This window comes from Rhinolophus ferrumequinum (assembly GCF_004115265.2).
Source record: "Rhinolophus ferrumequinum isolate MPI-CBG mRhiFer1 chromosome 15 unlocalized genomic scaffold, mRhiFer1_v1.p scaffold_54_arrow_ctg1_1, whole genome shotgun sequence".
Taxonomy (NCBI): domain Eukaryota; kingdom Metazoa; phylum Chordata; class Mammalia; order Chiroptera; family Rhinolophidae; genus Rhinolophus; species Rhinolophus ferrumequinum.
In genome coordinates this window covers 16,614,007-16,634,969 of record NW_022680357.1, presented here as the reverse complement: position 1 = coordinate 16,634,969, position 20,963 = coordinate 16,614,007, and the positions used below count along the sequence as shown (strand labels likewise).

At 39.1% G+C, this 20,963-nt stretch overlaps 1 protein-coding gene across 1 annotated transcript in view; it reads right to left on the bottom strand.

Moving 5' to 3' along the window:
• Window positions 1-3,465: 3,465 nt before the first annotated feature.
• The window catches only part of MOSMO (modulator of smoothened), a 46,757-nt gene continuing 29,259 nt past the window's right edge, over window positions 3,466-20,963 (bottom strand). Inside the window, exons 2-3 of the mRNA XM_033101681.1 lie at window positions 8,506-8,718; window positions 3,466-4,020 (exon numbers count right to left, since the gene is read on the bottom strand). Of these exons, the coding sequence (XP_032957572.1) occupies window positions 3,836-4,020; window positions 8,506-8,718 (398 nt within the window). The 3' untranslated portion in view covers window positions 3,466-3,835. The remainder of the gene's footprint in view (window positions 4,021-8,505; window positions 8,719-20,963) is intronic.

The window sequence follows — 20,963 nt, the reverse complement described above, 5'->3', positions numbered from 1 at the left end:
GTAATAGAAGCCTTTTTAGTTTCTTTAGTAGACAATTTATTTTGATAAACTTGCTCAATAACAAAAATACAAGTGAAGAAAATTATGTTCATTTTATACAGTTTGTATTAACAATTTGTTTTGAAACTATTAATTGAAAAATGTTATAACCAATTAGAAAACAACTCTTAATAAAGTTTGGGGTAATATACAGACCTTGATCACAAACTTCAAAATCTCTGGAGGTGATACAATAAGTCCAGTGTAGGGAATACAACCTACACAGGCCACTTTTTTCCTTCACATATTTTTATCCTTCAAAACTTAGCTCTGAAAGACAGCTTACTGTTTTGTATTATTATGAATGTAAATTGAATTTTTTAAAGAAGAGCAAAGTGGGTTGATAAAAGAGTTACTACAACCAGAGTAACTGTGGCTAGTAGTCTTTTAATAAAGACAAAATAAATGCAACATGTTCTTTCCATGAAGCCCATGATGCAAAATAATAGCTAAGAGTATATCCATAGTTAGGTTCCAATCTTGTTTCAGGGCCTTTCCTCTAAATCAACAGATTGTGTGTCACCAGGACTATTTTATTCTTTTACTTAACAGATCAAACAGTGAATTCACAGAACATCAAGTGGGGATATCAAAGCTTTAGGCAAAAGGGTGAAAACCAATGAAGTGTTTTGGTCGTCTAGAACATTCAAAAGAAAAAAAGAAGAGCCGTCCTTCCAAAATAAAACAAATGGAACAGAAAATAAGTTTCTAAGTAGAAGAGTCAGAAAAATTACATACACACAGTAACGACATAGAACATGGATTACCTTTGGAAAGAATCATACTGAAATGTTTGTTTTTAATGAATTGAAGGTTTTCCACGTTTACAGATGTTTAGGCAGGTTCAATAGGAGCTTCCAAAAATTTCAAACTAATTAAGTCCTGTGCAAATAAAACCTATAAATAGTTTTCAGCAGATTTTACAGTGATGTTCTTAGGTATGAAAATAAATGCACACACTCTAAAAACAATGTAACAGACAAAAGGTTGACAAATGATTGCACCATAAAACAGTGTTTATATACAGTTTACAAGATATGCTTTCCTGCTATAAATTAATACTGTACTATATAGTACTTATTATAGTGACCTTTTTAAAAGCAACTGCTCACAGTTGTCTCTCTTTTCACTCACAGGATGTATAGAATTTTATATGTATGAGTCCATTTCAACGTTTGGTCTGGAAGAGTACAAAGATTTGACTTCATGTAACTATTCGAGGGGGCCGATTTAATCCTGGGCGAGAGTGCTGACTGGTTAGAGGGTGTTTTCCTCTATCAGTCCTTTTTGTACTTGACCTCTAAGACGATGATGAAATTAAAGACAATTTAATGGTTTGGGTAATAGATACAAATAAAACCTTAAATGTTGTCATCTTATATGCGATACCACTGTAAGTGAAAGAAGTAAACAGTGGGGAAATTCTTAGCAGCTGAGAAACTTTCTCTCCCCATGCTCATGATCCAGTTAAAAATATTTTGAGAAACTATTTACAATAAAATTCATGTTTTGGAAGAGAAAAGCTCTTGGTCGTATCATAAATTAATTTGAACCATACTTTGCTAACACTTTATCTCAGTGGTATAATGGTGACAACGAAAGCTTTCCTTCAAAGTGACCCATGTGACTGAGGACCAATCAAATCCCCATGGAAACAGCAATCCCAAATGTCCACAGCACACGTCCAGTGGTATAACGGACCAGATCATAACACTAGGGGAAAAGAGTCTCCATCAGGCATCTTCTATAGCTTTCTTTGGCCCCGGAAAAGAAAACTGTGACACTCCCCCCAATCCCCTTCACACTCAAGGATATACCACAGTGGTGGCCCGCCCTTCACCCCCACTCCTGAGTGAGCTGCGACACTGGGGTTTTCTCCACAACACAACACTGCTGAATTAACAGTAAGATAATATGAACACTAACCAAGCCAGTGTGGAAAACATCAAGCTCCTTTTCATCCTTTAAATATCTGAGGAGTCAGCCCCATCTCTGAAAGGAGTCATTCGATCACTTATAATCTAGGTTTTTAGCGAACAGTGCATTCACTTGTTTGTGTAAAGCTGTATCTGTAGTACAAGGACCACGGGGGACTCAGTCCACTAACAGGGACATTTGGGTTGCCGTTTCACTACAAAGAAGAAAAACTTAGCTCCATGGCCACGAAAATGGACTTTCCTTGCCATGAAAGACCCCTCTGTCCCCCATTTCAAGCAGGAGATCATCTATAGTGTTCATATGGAAAAACTAAGCACTGACACGAAGGCATGGAAATGTGGAGAAGAGAAACACTGTATTTTCAAACTACTTGTGGGTTCAAGGGTTAGCTGCAATGCTGCTTTTAGGCAAAAAGCAAAGCTGTGGGTTCAGTACAGCCCTTTAAAGTAAATGCAGAAATGTTAGCTTTTAGCAAACAAAGGCATACAGCATATAAAGAGGAAATATTGTATTGCTCAGGTTTTTGGTAAAGGAGATGTACTCATAATGCTTACAGATGAAAACGTAAATTTAATTTGTACAGCAGAGTGAGTGATGTTAGTGTTGTAAATAGCCAAAATATTGTAAATTGATATTACTAATGAACTTTGTGTTTATGCAAAGTTGTGTGCTTGAACCTATCAAATGCATTATTAATGTAACAGACTGAGCCAGTAGAAAAAAAACCTCTGTACAATAGACAACAGTTGCCAATAATTTAAATAGCGTCAGATTCCCCAAATTACAAGGTTTGACGTGATCTTACCTTCTACCATCATATACAAATAAATTAACCCTACAAAGAATTTTAGCTTAACTTAAAATTGCACCTAGAAAGACATGGGATTATTTGTACCTATTACAAAAACCTGTTAAAATCAAGGGCTGCTACAAAGAATGAGGTAAACTGAAGACTCTCTCCACTATGCAGCCTTCAGATAAATGGCTTTTTTTTCTATTGAATTCTAGGTTTGCACACCACAGTGTTTTGCTAGCAAAGCATTCAGAGTTCTCTTCCAGGAACTGTTTGCATGTGCGTGTATATAAATTTACACACACATACACACACACACACACACACACATATATATACACACACTGTATACTGCATCAGCAAAATATATATATTATATATATATATATTTATATAAATATAAGGAACATTTCCCCCCCCACCCACCCAACCCCAGCAACATGTTTCTTAGTGTTGGATTTTTTTTTTTTTTTTGTACACAGAGAATAGGGAATTTCAGAATTTTTACATACATTTTAGCAAACAAGTTTTGATCTATCGGCTTCTTGGTGCAGCAAATGCAATGGCAATCCATTCACACCACGACAAGGAAGCTGCGAACACTAATTTCTTAGGAGGTGAGGCCAGCCCCACACGAACTTCTCCTGCATCCCTCTGGTCCACTATGATTCATAAATACTTAGAATTTTTTTTCCCCGCCAATGAATCATTAGACGTTAAAAAACGGAACAACAGAGTCACAAAGGGCCACATGCTTTTCAGTACAAAGCATTCTCCTTCACTAGGTGCTATCACAGTGCAGACCTGACTGCCTGAATATGCTCAGGAGATTTAGTCAAATTGTCTGTATTTGGTTATGAAAAAGGCTCTCATTATTTTTTTAATCCAAAGTGCATAGTGAGAACAAACCAAAGCATTTTTGTTTCTTTTCAGCATCAGTTTCATCTGAGCGTCTTCCTAGGAGAGGAATACTCAGATGCCTTGCCTTTGTCCTCCCTGCCCTCCAAAAATAAAAATAGAAACAAAATAAAAAATAATAAAAAAGTCAAGCAATTTAGACATTCATCAGCCTGGTAAACAAACTTTGCCAGCAAATAGAAGTCCTACTATTGTAAAGAAAATGGATAAGACAAAAAGTACATATGACGACCCAACTACTGTGTTGTTGGGTAATTTATAAGGTTGACCTCCGACTTCATTGATGTAAAATCCTATTGGAAATATTAGGGCAGCCATACAGAAAAGGATCACTGTAAAACAAACCAAAACACAACATTAGTAACACAGTTTGGTGATCAGGAAAACAATGAAAATTTGGTACAAAGAAGTTTATAAGAAGGGTTGTGGATTGATAACATGGTCAAACCTGTTAAAACACGAACGACTTATCACAAGATTTGCTTATATTACAGATCGCATAATGTCCCCAAAGCCGAACAACTAAATACAGTAAAAGCTGGGTTAGCATTTTAAAGCGATTTCAAGTCTCAGCATTAAGAAAGGTCCCCACTACTATGCACTTGCATATACTGTTCTTGACCATTTAAAGTCGTGATTAAGGGCGGGGGCTAGTCCCAGAGGCGCTGAGCTCTGGCCGCCCTACTCACTTGTGTACACTCACTAGGCGTACAATCTTAGGTTTCTGGTTCCCTTCCGAAAATGGGGTAAATACTAGAAGTAGAAACCGACCGGTACGGAGCCCCTGGAACAGTGCCAGGTTGATAGTGCGTGCTGAATAAATGCATATTATCCTCGGTTAGGATTTTGCCAATTCTCTGCTCCACTTGGTTGGTATCAGAAGGAACTGGACAAAAGCTCCACGTAAGTACCACCTACCTTACTCTGACTTAAAATCAGCTGGTGGAAAGAACCTTAGACTTCTGATTAGCAAACTGTTAGAGTGGGTATCTCTTCTCATGGACAAAGTTCCCCCCCCCCAAAATCTGTCAGGTTTTCAAACAGACAGAGAGTCAAGTGGGAGAGGATGGGAAAACCTTTGAGTTTTGTATACAAACACAGGGAAATATATTATTTGCTAAAATGGCCTCAGACAACGCAATGTCTGGCTGGAAGCAACCCCACAGGCCTTTGTTTTAGCAAACAGCGTGCTCCTCTGTGCTACCGAAGTCACGCTCTTAGTGAGTGCAAATTACCTATAGGTAGGCGAGCTCACTAGCTGTACAAAGCCAAGAAAATGGTTGTGCTTTCCAAAAGCACATCAATCCAGTGTTCACAGTCCTTCAAATTTCTCTGGAGGCAGAAACATTTCTTCCATGCCATGTGAAGAGACACTACAGTCACTGTATCTGAAGAGTTGAAGCCTTCCATCATTATCTGAATGAGAAACCTTTTCCAAGTTAAACCTATCCCCAGGAATACTGAGTCCTGGATAAACATACCAGCTGACACTTGTCCTAAATTACTCTCCTGTTAGTCTATCAATAAGAGTCCTTAGAAAACCAGGCAGAGTTTTTCCCTGGAAGGAAAGGCTTCAGAAATGTATTACAAAGTAACCTCTTCTCAAGTAATACACTGACTCAAGAGACATAGCAGACTGCCCTGTGCGCAGCACTGAGTAGCTGGATTAGTTTATCTTACGCGGACATACAGCCCGTCTCATTTTGAGCAAATGACCACACCAAAGAAGGTTACATAAGCAAATCTGGATTCTTTCCGATACCTACTAGAACAAATGGAAATTTCAGGAATTAAATAGATCTTTTGGCCTTTCTGTCGTAGTCAACAATGACTTTATCAGTGCTACCGATGCCCTTCTCAGTATTGTCTGTCACTGATTTCCAGTGGTCCTTGTACCGTAACATGGTTTGTTAGTAAAATGAAACCACCATCTAAGTAGCTTTACAAAATCTCGTAACGACAATGGGGTACAATTATTGTTTTAAAAACAATTTGTTTCTTAACGACTAATTTAACCTCAAGAAACCGAAATAATTCAGAAGTGCTTTAGAGATGTGCAGATATTATAGTTCATTCTGTTAACTGATGTGCCAACTTTATTCCTATCCTTTCCTATTTTCTATTGTAAAATAAAAATCTATCCATTGCAATGGAGTAATCACCTAATGACTATACTTAGACTTTAATATTTCACAAGAGTTAAATATTTTCCAAATGAGTTGGGAAGAGCTTAATCAAATTGAAAAGAAGCAATGAACTCCTATTCAATAGCATTTTGGTTTTTAATGCAAAGAATTAAATTCTCTATACTTCCTGGGGAGATTTCCTATGGGTGGATGAGTTTTCTTGAAGCTCTTGAGACCTGTGAAGTTACTTTAGATCATAAAATACTAGTAATACTGATAATATCAACTTTTGACAACTAAGTTCTGGGTCCTGAATCGTCCTCTGAAGACGTAATCACCATCCTCCGTGGTGATGAGAGTCCACTGTCAGGTGGGCAGATGAGGACGTAAATGAGGTGGCAAAGGAGAGGACGAGGGTCAGACTACCCTTGCCCCCTCCCCCCGCCGCCCACGGCACAGTGACACCATGTGCGGCTCTCTGCGGAGAGGTATTTCCCCACTCTATAAACCCAGCAGAAAATGTTACCCTCCCATTCTGATCCAAAGTACAGCTTCACTGAACAGAAATATGTGCAACAGATGATGAACGACAGCACATTTCTAAAGGCGCGACAGAAACACTAGGGGGAGCCCAGGCGCTCTCAGGACGGCCACCCCAGTGGACCAGCTCTGGTAGCAAAACAATGTATTTAAGGAAGCTGAGAGCACTGCAGCTCTATGCTCATTTGGAGGACATCCGCTCCAAGACATACTGGTGAGCTACAAAACCAAGATACAGAATAGTATAAACAGAATAAATATATCTATTTATAGAACACTCACACATATACATGCATGATTTATGTATGGAGCACCTCTTGTAGGAAATCCTAGAAACTGGTGACAATGGTTCCCTCCAGGAAGGGGGTACTGGATAGCTAGTGGGTGATGGCCACAAATGAGATTTACTTGCTGACCCTTCCTCAGACTTTGAAGTATGTACGATATGTGCATATTATTTTAAAAAGTGAAATTATTTAAAAATAGAGGAAAAATACACTGCATGTGGGGGTAGTAGCTACATAGACTCGCACTTCAGTAGTCTCTACCGAAGGGAAATAAAGAACAAGATAATCATAGTTCTTTCCCCTTACTGGTCACCAGAAACAACGGCTTGGTGAGCATCTTAATACTTTCTCCGACTCGTACTACTTTGCTAAATTATATTTGAGATTTTTCATATTCAGAGCACACACATCCCCAATTTTCAACTAAATCCAAAACTACGTCTTTCTTTGATTTTACATAGAGAGTGAATTCTATCTGGATAAGTGACTGTGCCTGTGAATCAAGATCTTTTTAAATCCCTCACCCACACCCTTTACTTTAGCAGCATTGTCTCCACATCTGCCCCCAGACCTTACAACCTAGAAAAGAACTGTCCTGGGAGGTCTGCCTGATCTCCAACAAGATTATCAATTGGGCTCACGTTTCTTAACAAGGATGGAGGAGACGTACGTCAAAAGCAACTTGATCTAAATTTTAAAATTAAGGGAGATCTAGAGAGAAAAATAAAACAACACAACCGGAAACACAAACATTGAGAGAAAGCTGCACAGAGGGAGAGAGAGACACCCACGAGCTGACTGCTGCTATCCCACCCTGGGGTCTTTAAGGATATTAGCATGAATAGGGCTCCATGGGATTACGCCTCCCCCCAACGGCTTCTAAATGAACATATGCTGTGTTATATATAATATTCATTTTTGTTTAAACTTATGTAAACCGGAGACGATCTAAGGCGCTGAATTAAAGGCTACATTCCCCAGCACCTGCACAGGTCTCCGTATTGCTCTTTCGAGCAGGGCTTCTCGTCAGGGCCCTGTCGCTGTTTGGGCAGAGAAGTCTCTGTTGTGGGGACTGTGCTGTGCGTTTGCAGGACGTTAAGCAGCGCGCCTGGCTGCTACTCATTAGTGATCGTAGCATGCCCCTAGTTGTGACGATCAAAAACCTTTTCAGACATTGATAAATATCCCCTGGGGGCAAATTTGCTTTAGAGAGAAAGAAGCAAGAAAGCAGAATTACAGAAATAACTTTTTGTGTACTTTCGTTTCTTTTAACTTGGGATGAGCCTCTGATGTATTTTGAAAGAAATCGATTTTGCAAAGTACAAGAGGGTGTATAATACATAAATGTATCACACTCTTGGGCATAGCTTAATGGAGTAAGAAACATTGAGAAACGATTATTAAATTACCAAATGTGTTGATTTTTCAAGTCACACACAACTCACAGCAGAAACTAAAAATCAATGATATTGAAAAGCACATCACCACCTTGATCTAATTTGTATCTGTTACATTTTCATCTAGATTTATCTTTATTTGACAGAAGATACTAATACCTTCAAGAAGAGGAAAAGACCCAGGTTAGTGGTCGTTCTGAGTCAGAGACCTGGAACACTTAAGCCACAATATGAGCAAAACTACAATTCAGTAAAACAGCATTTCACACACAACGATTAAGGTTCTGATGTCCTGGTCTTGTGCTGAGAACTCTGAAGAACCGGTGGGCCGCGTAGTTTATCTGACGGCCATAGGCAAGTGGTGCTCTGTGATGATTATGGATCCTTATCACTGATTCTGGTTTATCTCCCCAGAAACACCAGTGGGCACGCCTTCTAGACAAATTTGGTAAGCACAGGCTACTTACTTCCAGTAAATGCTATCCATCGAGCATATTTCGTAGCTTCTCTTCGCCAGTGGGAAGCCACCAGCAAACCACATGTGACAGTCAATGAAATGATCCCCATGATGATAAAAAACAGTGTGGTGACCCACTCTGGGGGAAGCCGAGGTGGGATGCACGTCCGGTCTCGTCCGTGGATTGTCTGACACTGTCGCACAAGGCCCACAGTGAGTGCTCCTGGGGGAGATGCAAAAGGTGGGAATATTTTAGTGGGTTTGGCATACCCAGGGAATATTCCCTACCAACACCCCAACAGTCCTTAAATCGCATTTCTATGTGGGTCATGCAAGCACTTAATTCCACTGCGTCCCACCTTCAACCCTCTGCTGTAATTGGGAATGCAGGAATACGCGGCTTAATGTACAAAGTGAACTTAAGAAGAAAACTCGCGGAAGCCAGTAACAGGCTGTTTCTTTAATACTTCATTAAACAGATACTTTTCTGAGTACTTGTGTCAGGTGCTGTTCTAGGCTCCAGGAAAATACTCGTGAACGAGACAGATGAGGTTCCTGCTCTTGCTGAGCTTACATTCTAGCAGAAAGAACCGGAACTTTTTCTATTCCCAGAGCCAAGACTCGTCGTGTATTATTTTATTTTTGTTGAGGAGAAAAACACTTTTCAGGAAACTGAAGGCAAACTTGAAATATGTCTAAGCATAACGTACAAGTGAAAATTAAACAATGGGTGAAATACCAGAAGCAATATATTTTATTAAAGTTAAAAAATCTAAGAATATTACAGTATAAGTACTTTTCCATTATAGTCAACAAAATGTAGGAAAAACTAGTAAATTCCCTCTATTTGTTAAGTTCAACAATTTTTATACAATGTACAAGTGTTCACAATTGGCAAACCATTACTGGCATGCTTCAGCAGAAAAGCATAAAGGAATTAGTAGTAATTTTAGAAGTGTCCCCTCTCCTTACTCATTTAAATAACAGAAAAGTGATTTTTGTAAAAATTCAAGCACTACTTTTATATAAGCATGTTCTCGTGTCAAACTGAAGGAACCCCTGTGAGTTAATTTGTAGAAACCTAGATGAGAAAGGTGCAAGGATAATTATTTTATCTTCTTCCCCACTAAGAACAATTAAATTGTTACTTTGAGTAAAAACTGCTTGTTTTTCCTTTTAAGGGCAACCATGAGTGGGAAAACAGCTGCCAAAAGTACAAGAAAAGGAATTTCGGGACCATTGAAAACATACCGTGTTTCCCCGAAAATCAGCTCTAATGCGTCTTTTGGAGCAAAAACTTAATATAAGACCCAGTATTATATTGTATCCAGTATTATATTATATCTGGTATTATAGTATATCTGGTATTTTATATTATATTATATGTTATACTACATTATACTATATTATATTATATTATATTGTATTATTCCCGGTCTTATAGTAAAATAAGACCAGATCTTATATTAATTTTTGCTCCAAAACACGTATTAGAGCTGATGGTCCGGCTAGGTCTTATTTTCAAGGAAACACTGCAGCTCTGCTTGAGCTGAGTGACTTCACAGGCCAAAGAGAAGTAAATCAGTTCAAAGTTTTTGACGCTTATCTGCTAACCTTTAAAGCAGCATGGTAACTGCTTGAAACCAGAAAAGGAGAGAGGACAGGTGAGTAAGCACCACGGAGTTGCAAAATTGTTCTTAAATCGAAACATTACAGTTTCCTTGAAAAGAAACCTTGGGGAAGGGGGGTGTCTTATTATGATAAAACATTTTACTGTAAGTTTGCAAATAAAGAAGGCATTCACAGCAGTGCTCGAGAACTAACAGGAAACTACTTCTCATCCAGCAGATGACCTCTAACCAATTACCCTCTGTCGTCAGCATCGCATTTATAAACGCTGCAATTGCTGTAAGAACAGACAACAGGCATGAAAAAGCCTCTGACAAAATGCAGTATGGACTGATGAGAGCGCAGCTTTCTTCCCAACTTAAAATACAAAAGCAGTTTCGCTGGCAGCTCTACATGACTAGTGGACTTCGATTCGATGTACATTTGAGAATTACTTTTTGCTGGCAGATAAGATACTTAACATTGTAGGTTCAATAAATCCTAACTAAAACATCTCTCCTTCCAAGGATTCCGGGGTATCTCTTCCTGTTTCTGGACACGGCAAGGAGCAGCAGGGCTCACATTTAGTGTCACTGTGTGCCTACAGTCGTGCAGCTTTCTGTGCAGGACTGCTGCTTCCTCCTCCCGACTGGCGTACCACACCAAGTGAATACAAACAGGACAAGTCAGAAAGGAACACTGGAGCTAGACCTTCCACAAACCAAATGGAAATAAATAACCTGACAGATGGTCAGCTTTAAAAGAGAGCTCTGCTCCCGTCATGACAAATGTCCTGATCACCACAAGTCAAGACCAAATACTCGGCAGCTACCCTGTGGAAGAAAAGAAACGAACGCTAACAGAAACCGGAAGGTACACTGGATAGAAGAAAATCAATTCACAAATATTTTGAGTGTCTTAAATGTGCTCAGCATCGTGTGGTCAGAGATTCCGAAACTAAAACTCCTGTCACACACTCAGTGAAAACACTTTCCTTAAACACATTATACAAGGGCCAGTGCAAACAGTGGTTGGTCAGTATTGTTGCTAAAATTCATTTTCTTGAGTAAGACTCTACATCAACATAATTTATCATATCTTCTAAATTCTGGTACTGTTAGTGCCCAAATTCCCCTCAGGTCTTTACATTTCATCCTTTCCCTCAAAGAATTATCTCCTGTCCATAGATTCAAATCCCTCTTACACTGACTGGTCAACATCTTTTACACTCTCCAGACTCTCCGAACACACTTAGTCAGTATCACACAACTGTGCACTTGATTTCAAGGGAGCTTCTTTTTACGCCAAAAAGAAAATGAACTTTTCAGGAGGGAACTAAACCATCTACTTCATTGGAAAGCCCCAGAATGGCCTGCAGCAGTGGGCACAAAGCAGGAATTAATAAGCATTTGGTGGACCTAAACCAGTAGGAAACAAGCTAAATTTCAAATTCCGCTGTGTTAAATATAATCAGATTCCTCTGTAAATTGCTGTAGTGTGACTTCCTGCAGCACACTAATCAAGCACAACCCCCGCCAATCACCAATTTTTGTTTCATCCAACAGGTCTTTTGCTTCTTGAAGGGGCCTGTGATTCCATTCCCCAAACAGCCAATCCATCTTTACCCTGCAGCTGTTTCCTAGGTAACCAGCGAGCGGAATAAAAGACTTGCACACAATAGGAAAAAGGAAACCAAACTACAAACGGCAGCAGCCCACGTGCCGCTCAGGATCTCACCTGCACATCATCACACACAAAAGGATGTCACAATGAGTCTTACCCCATTAAGTGGGGTGTCTCAACTAAAGAGGCTTTTGACACTCGTCATCTATAGATCAGACACCGTTCAAAAGATTTCACACGCACCGTCTGAGCATGTCTGTTGCCACAGCGAGGCCGACTGTAAGGCATGTCACCACTACATGTACGAGCTGTGTCACGGCTGCAAAGCAGAGGCACACACCCCACCAGAGTCTGTCAGGACAAACCACGGGCAGTAGGTGCCCATCTGCCTCGCCACGTGGTAGCGGGATGCCACGGTTCTAATGAGAAGCCAGCTGTTAACTGTCCTCAGGATCCCTCTACATGAGAATCCACTTTTTTCCTGCTGTTTTCAAGATTTTCTTTATGTCTTTGGCTTTCGACTGGTTGACTGTAATGTGTCTAGGTGTGGATTACTTCTGGAGTCTATTCTACTTGGAATCTTTTGAGATTTTTTTCAACATGCAGATTAAAATTTCATCAAATTTGGAGAGATTTTGGCCATTATTTGTTCAAATATTCTCTTTGCCCCCTGCTCTCTCTCTTCTTCTGGTACTCACATTTTCGGCATGCTGGAATACGTGATAATGTCTCATGGGTCTCTCATGCTCTGTTCATTAAAAAAAATTTTTTTTAATCTGTTCCTCTGATTAGATCATTTCAATTGACCTGTATTCAAATTTGTTGGTTCTTTCTCCTGCCAATTTCCATTTCAGTTATTGTACTTTTCAACTCTAAGATTTCTATTTTCTTTTTATAATTCCCGTATCTTTATTAGATATTCTCTATGTAGTAAGACACTATTTTCTCACATCCCTTGAATTTTTCACACATGGTTTCTTTTATTTTGGGGACATATTTATGACAGCTAATTTAAGCTCTTTGTGTAGTAGGCCCAATGCCTGGACTTCCCCAGACGCAGTTTCTACTTTTATTTTTCTTGTGTATAGACAATAATTCCATTTCTTTGTGTCTTGTAATTTTCAGTTGAAAACTGGAAATGTAAAATAACACAGTCCTCCCTCTCGCAGGGTTTAATGTTGTTACTGTTTGTTTACTGACTTTCCTAGAGTAGTTCCATAAAGTTTGTATCACTGAGTGTGTGTGGCCTCTGAAGTCTCTGTTCCATTAACTTAGTGGTTAGCTAATGGTTAGAATAAGATTTCTTTAAGTGCCTTGAATCAATAACTCTCTCAGCCTGTGCTGTCTGTATCTGTTGGGGTACCTTTTCAATGCTCTGCCTTAGCACTCACTTCCTGCCTGCACAGAGCTTCAACATCAGCTAGAGGTAAGAGATGAGGGCCACACAGGACTTTCCTGGGCCTGTGTCTTCCCTGAACAGGTCTGTGGCCTTCTGGATTCCTAGAAACGTGGTGGAGCTTCTCAGAGACTCCTAGGGACATCCTGTTCCCCACTTTTTCCTTTATGTTTTTGGTCCGCCTTCTGTTAGCTCCACCTGGAAACACCACCTCAGATACCTGCAACGGAAAACAACTGTTGCTGACTGTTTCTCACAAGTGCCCTGGGGAGAGGACAGAGCAAGCTCTGAATCTGGTCAAATAAAGATCAGCCCTGAGAGTGGAGATTTTCAGTGAGCGGCCAAGCAGATCAGATATTACAATTCTCTGAGACAGGGGCTTTAATGAGCACCAAACCCTCGTATCCTTTCAGGTGGTGGCTTGGCTGCTGCTTTTCACAGCGACCATAACTGCAAAGCTATTGGCTTTCAAGGCTAGTGGAGCTGGGGAATAGGGATGAGATTAGCACACTCTAAAGCTGTCACAAAGCTTACTTTTCTTACCAAACTTCGGGCAATTTTCTCAAACTAAGTCTCGTTGGATTGTTGCAAGCCTTAGTTAATTTCCAGAATTCTGAAAAAGTTGATCTGACAATTTTTGCCAGTGTTCTCACTGCATTTATGAAGGAGGAGATTTTTCACATGTCCCTACTCTATTCCAGAAGTTAAACCCAACAGGTCATAATCTGAATCTCAGCTTTGCCACACTTGATCAGGTCACTTGATCTTTCTAAACTTGCTTCAGCAGGTAAATAACATGACCTACCATTTAGGTTTCTGTGAGAATGAAATAAGATAATGAGATAATACCTGTAATGCAACTGGAACTATAAGCACTGAATAACTATTACATGCTTTTAGGAAAGGACGTTATATATTTTTCTTTTAGTTAAAACACACACAGGACAATAGCAGACACACTAATTCAACACATAGTATACTCATGTGCAGTATACTCATGAAACTAACATTCCAAAACGAACAGGGTGACATGTGATGGTTGCTAAGGCTGCTCGTCATAAAAAGGACTCAGGACCTTACTCCCCTGCCCAACTGCTTTAGTGTATCATTCAGATTGAAGATTAAGCACAAGGCAAGTTCAGACTTGCTGAGATAAAAGCTCTGGGGACAGATTTTACAGGAATAGCAATGCTGGAAATATGGAGATTGAGAATGCTTTGTTGATAGAATGAAATCACAAAATGTTTTGTTAGATAACAAGTAAATAAAAAATGATCATTAAGTTCTTTTTCAGTTTGATTTTCTTTTCCCAAAGACCCTACTGCCTGTTCTTTTCCTATTTAAAATACAACTACTACCAGCTGCTTGTAAATAAGACTGTAGTTCAGGGGTCATATCTTATCTTACATGTGACTAAATCACACCCAACACTGTCTTCTCATTATAGCTTATTCTATCAGCCCTTGTTCCATAAACTTGGCCTTGGGTCTAACCCTATAAAAACTTTAAACATAAAATAGCAGTGAATCGTTATTTTAAAATCTGCTTTATTGACAAGTACAATATGATACCTGAATTTGTCCCATCACTCTCCCAATCACTAAAGCTCTTAACAATGCATTAAGAAGTCATTAAAGAAAAGCTCACCACAACTTTTAAACTGTCCACACAACGTATGCAAAAAAGGTGGAAGAATATTTGTCACACTGCTAAGAGCCGCCTACTCTGGTTGAGTAGGACCGGAGGTGGAGTGGGGAGTGGGGCTGAGAACACTTGTATTTTTTACTCTGTCTTATCTGAGTGTAGATAAATTCACACGATTCTATCCAAAAAGAACCACAACATGCATTTGTTTTGTATTTTGAACTGTTTCTAGAGTATTACACATTATGTTTATATAAAATGTACTAACTGCATTTATACTACACACTGTGGAATCTTTCAATCATGCATAAATTGAAGCATATGCTATGGAACTAAAAGAAATCAGACAATGCCCCAAATTAGAGTAAACTAAAGCAAACCAGGTAGAGAGCTAACATGAAATTTAAATTACTACGCCTACATCTTCTATTCCATTTCAACTTGTGTATCATGAGAAACCCCCGTGGAGAAATTCAATAGATCATACCGGGATATTTATCGTTTCTTCCCTGACTGATTTGGCAGAAGAAACGCAAAACAGGTTTAACATTTATTTCACCTAAATGAATAGTTCTCCTGTTTTATATGCAGAAGTGAGCTGGCTTAAGACAAGTGATACTGGTAAAAGGAATAAAATCAAACAAATTGTTTCTGCGGACAGAAAAGTAAAATTGTTTCTGCGGACAGAAAAGTACTGCAGCATTATATGCAAAATTACTTTACCAAAAGGCTGAATATTAGTAACTCCACAGGTTTCAATCACTAACCAGGTCTGTCTATGATAAGGATCAAGAAATAAGCAGTGCAGCCAACCAGAATGGCTTCCAGTCATGCAGAACTCTTGGCCAAAAGCAGTCAGAAAATTAGGGCTTTTCGAGCTAGAAGGGATCTCAGAGATCACCTGTCCTAATCTCCCCACGTCAGGGTTCGGAGAATACTGGGGCCCACACAGGTGAAGTGGTAAATCCAAGCAAGGATACAAAGGAACTAGCAGCGCTGGGATTAAAAGCCAGGTTTTCAATGACCCACGTGGAAACTACTCCCGCCACATCGTGCCGACTTCCTGAACACCATTCACTGAGTCAAGAAAATGAACAGTCTCCCTAAAAATACCTTCTCGAACATTCAGATTTACATCAGAGCAGACTTAACTACAATAAACACAATGACAGTGAGTGTAATGGAACTTCCCATGGGAGGTCAAAAAATACACAAAGAGGGAGAGCGTGTCTTTGGGTTTCTCTCGTCAGTTCACAGGCGTGACTCTTGTGGGTTCTGCTCTAACGCACAGCCTCCTCCCACACCAGCCACTCTTTCTCATAAACGTTCAAGGACCATCCCACTCCCAACTCATCCACCTTAAAGAAATATCCCAATTGCTTTGTCTCAAGAACAAAAGGATGCTCTGCTTCAGGATTTTAACCGATCTCCAAGGAACCTGGCTGTGGACAGTCTACTCTCAAACATCACAGTGAGCCCCAGATTTGGCTTATTTATTTGCATCGGCCAGAAAATGTGCCCCACATTTGTAGGGTAAGGCACAACAAATAAATAACTTTCCTCAGGACATGGCAAAGGTTCCACTGTATGACCAGGTCTGTCAAAATAACTTATTTGTCAGCTACTTGATATCCTAATATTAAATAATTCTAAATCATCTTTCTAATAAATTGTACCCTTAATTTACATAAGTACAGTAATTCTCTGATACTAAATCAAAGTAGAAACTATTTAGTCAATACCCACTGACCTAACTGGGTGACAATATATCACAGCGGTTAGAATCAAGGCTCTGGATTAAGGTTCAGACTCCACGCCCACCACTTACTGGCAAGTTTTTTAACCTCTGTGTGCCTCAGTTTCCTCAACTGTAAATGAAGATAACAAAATGACCTCATAGTGTTGGGTGGATTAAGAGAGAGGATGTATGTAAACCACTTAGAACAAATGCTTGGTACAGAGCAAGAACTTGGTAAACGTTACATATTATTAACGATACATGACTATTTCACTATTAAAAAGTATGTACTTTTACTTTACGAAAGGAAACATAATCTGTGGGATTCCATCTTCCTCTTAAATTTTGTTCTCCCATGGTACCTTTCAGTTCCTTGCTTTCTTGGGCTTAGATGCAAAAAAATCAAATTCATGTTCAATTTATGTATATCTATTGAATTATTTAAAACTGAATCAGCTGTAAGTTGTACAGGGTCTTGGAAATGCGAGGAAAGCAAGTTTAACACTGAGACAAGTGCTTACTCTGTGCCATTACACGGTCCCTCAATTTCAGAAGAGGGTGGATTTAAAAGTGGAGAGCTTTGCAGAAAGACAAAAGTCCCGATTCTGACAGCTGCTCTTCTATTTAATCTTTAAGAAGAGCTTATGTTCTCGCTGTAGTTATATCTGGCTTTAGACTGAAAACGTAAAGTGATATCTCCTTCAATTTTCAACATCAGAAAACACTACCTAAACTTTCATAGAAATACAGAAAATCAACCCCCCATTAATTAGTTTACATTTGTGGTAGCTGTGATCTCCTCAGCAAAGAGATAGTGGTCTAGGCCGGAAATCATACATTAGAGAAATTCTCTGCTGAATTTGAGAAGCCTGGCACTAAGACGTGAGATACTCCTGATTTTCCCATCCAAGCTAGTAGGCAGTGTGCTACACCAAGCTTTCAGTCATTCATTCAGCAAATGCTGAGCACACGCTCTGTGCAATACAATGCGGGAAGTATGGAGAAGAACACAGACCTTTCTAGAGCTTATAACATGTACAAAGAGCCAAGACGCACTCGCAAAAAATTAAAAAGCACAATGCATAGCAGGATGTGGCTTATGCCAAGAGAATTGTGCAGCCTACAGAGACTGAGAATCTGGTGACATGCCCTCTATCCAAGGCATACTATTCATGGAATTTTGAGCAAGCAACTTCACTTCCTCAGGTCTACCGCCCTATTCACAAACGAAGTATTTCCAACAGAGTTTCTGATAACTCTTCATAATTGTTTAAATTAGCTTTCCTGAGGTATAACTTAGATACAATAAAATTCACCATTTTTATGTGTACAATTCAATGAATTTTGACACATGTATACGGCTGTCTCAGCCATGATATGGAATCACCACAAAAAGCTCCCTCGTACTCCTTTGCAATGGGCACCCCCAAGCTCCCAAGATCGATCTGCTTTTTATTACTATAGGTTTGCCTCTTATAGAATTTCCCAGAAATAGAATCATATACTGTTTGCTCTCACGAATAAACGTCTGTGTACAGGTTTTGTGCAGGTGATGGTGGGCGGTGTGGGTGGGCATCGTCCAGTCTGCTGAGGCCTGACGAGCCCAAAAGGCAGAGGCAGGAGGAATCTGCACCTTCTCTTCCTATCTCACTGCCTGAGCTGACATCGCATTTCATCTCCTGCCCTTGAACTGGGATTTACATCATCGGCTCCCCTGGTTCTCAGGCTTTTAGACGTGGACTGAGTTATATCACCCGTGGTCCTGGGTCTCCAGCTTACAGACAGCAGATTACGGGACTTCCCGGCCTCCATAATCTGGACAACTCTGATTAATCCAACACGGTTTCACGTTCCCTGGGTTAATACCTAGGAGTGAAAATGCTGGGCCATATGGTTAGCTGTATGTTTAAATACGAAACTACCCAGCTGTCTTCTAAAGGGCTGTACCACTTTACATTTTCGCCAATAACATATGAAAATGCCAGCTGCCCCCCACCCTTGCCAACACTTGGTATTACCAGTCCTTTGAGCTTTAGCCCATCTGAATCGCAGGTGGGTGTGTAGGGGTCTCTTACTGTGGCTTTAATCTGTCCTTCCCTAAGGAAGTAGAATATATTTTTCATGTGCCTATTTGCCATCTCGGGTCTGTTCACATCTTTTGCCTACTTAAAAAAAAACCCAAGTTGTTCATCTTACTACTGAATTGTAAGAGTTCCTTATATATTCTGACTATACGTCCATTATCTAACAAGTATTATTTTACAGCTTTCTATTGAGGGGGCGCGTCAGTGTTTCTCTTTATTAGATTATTGCCAGTCTTCTGCTATTTTCAACAATGGTTGCTACAAAATTCACTTCACGTCTGAAACTATAACTCTAGAATAAATTCCTAGAAATAAAATTTCTGGGTTAAAGATTATGTGTACTAAAAACTTTGATAGTGCTAAATTTTCCTTCATGGAAGTTATATTAATTTACCCTCAATCAGCAATAAATACCTATTTCATCACATCCTCACCAATACGATATATCTACCAACTTTTTCAATCTCTGCCAATAAGACGTGAAAAATGGTATCCCACTGTAGTTTCAGTTTGTATTTCTCTTACCAGAGAGGCCAAACAACTTTAAGGGTCATTTGTAGAAACTCTGCTGAAATCATCTGTTCATATCCTTTGCTTTTTTCATTGAGTTGGTGATTATTTCCCTTATTGAAATATAAAAGCTCCTTAAATATTAAAGAAATTGGCCATCTGTCTGTGCTTTGAGCTACAGATATTTTCTCCTGGATGTTCAGAGAACTCCTGCTCCAGAGATAGGTTTATCTTCAAAGCTTGCTTCCAGTCACAGAGACGATCAGACCTAAAGAGTAGCATCCAATCACCATCGGCGAGGAAGGCCTTCCTGAAGTCCTGGAATTCTTTTTTCTGGGGGTCTCAGATTTTACAGCACCGAGTAAAGCATGTGGTACTGATGCCGCTCTAGAGACAGTTCCATCTCTAGCTTTATAATAACCTCACGGCAACCCCTGCCCGCCCGACGTCCTGGAGAACTAATGAAGGATGCTGTTTACAGGCCATTTGACGGAAGGCACCCAAGCAGAACCCAATTCAATTCACTTCACTGACTCTAGCTTAAGAGGGGTTTTCCATTGCACCTCCAAAATTAAAGTCCCTGTTTGAAAATGATACTTCCACAGAGTGCTTACTTTCCAAGGTGAGCTCTCTAGCCACAAAATAGATGTATCAATCAATAAAACAGAATCAAACATACCTCACCAGGCCAAGTATATATAAGATGGCATTAGCAATCAACAGAAAGAATGAATTATGTAGTAAACGTTTGGCTTACGATTCAGAAAAGAATATAGATTCCTACTTAACACCATGCACCAAACTAAGATGGCAGATGAATATAAACATTGAAATCAAAAAATGAAAAAGAAAGGAAAATATCTGAGTTGACTGTGTGGTCTTAGAAATGGGGAAGGCCTTTTTATCTATGTATGTAAATGTCAAAACTCTATAAAGAAAAAGACCAAGACTGTAATCTAAAGGTAAATAATAACCTCTGTGCAATACATGTGAAAGAGTAATATTCTTTATTTATTCTTCCTTTTAATTTTTTTTCCTTTTTAATTACAGTTGACAGTCAATATTATATTAGTTTCAGGTGTAGAGCACAGTTGTTAGACATTTATATAACTTATGACGTCTTACCACCATACATAATTATTATCCTTTCAAACCAACATTGAAAAATTGACAAAGAATGTAAATAAGCAATTCACGTAAGATGGCATACAGAACATCAAAAATATATATTTTTTATTATTTTTTTTCTATAAGCAAAGAAACTAAGACCAAAACAACATTTCTATTTTTTGGCTATTAACTTGGCAAAAACTAAAAATACAAAAAAATGAACAAACAAACAAAAAAACCAGGCCGGGGCTGGGGGGAGGGAGTGCAGTAAAATAGTCTCCAGTACAATAAATTTCTAAATGTATTATTTAGAGCAATTTGGCAGCACATATTGAAACCTTTAAAAATGTCTGATATGTACAAGAATTTAGAATATGGTATAAGAGGCATTTCAAAGCATCAGGAAAAAAATGTACTAGTCAATGAACAGCACTGGGGCAAATGGCAACAGTTGGGGAAAAAATAGAGCTAATTAGTTTAAATTATAGATAAAAATAAATTCAAGATGCTTTACAAAGCTAAATGTAAAAAGCAGAACTATAAACTTGGAGTAGGAAATTCCTTTCAAGGTAAGACACAAAACCCTAAACCCATAAAGAAAAAAAATTGATACACAAAAGTTTAAACTTTTCCTTATGATAAAAGAAACCATAAACAATATTGAAAAATAAATTTGAAAAACAATGTGAGAGTGGGAGAAAATACTCTAGAGTAGCTTAATATCTGGAATATATGAATAGCTACTAGAAATCAAT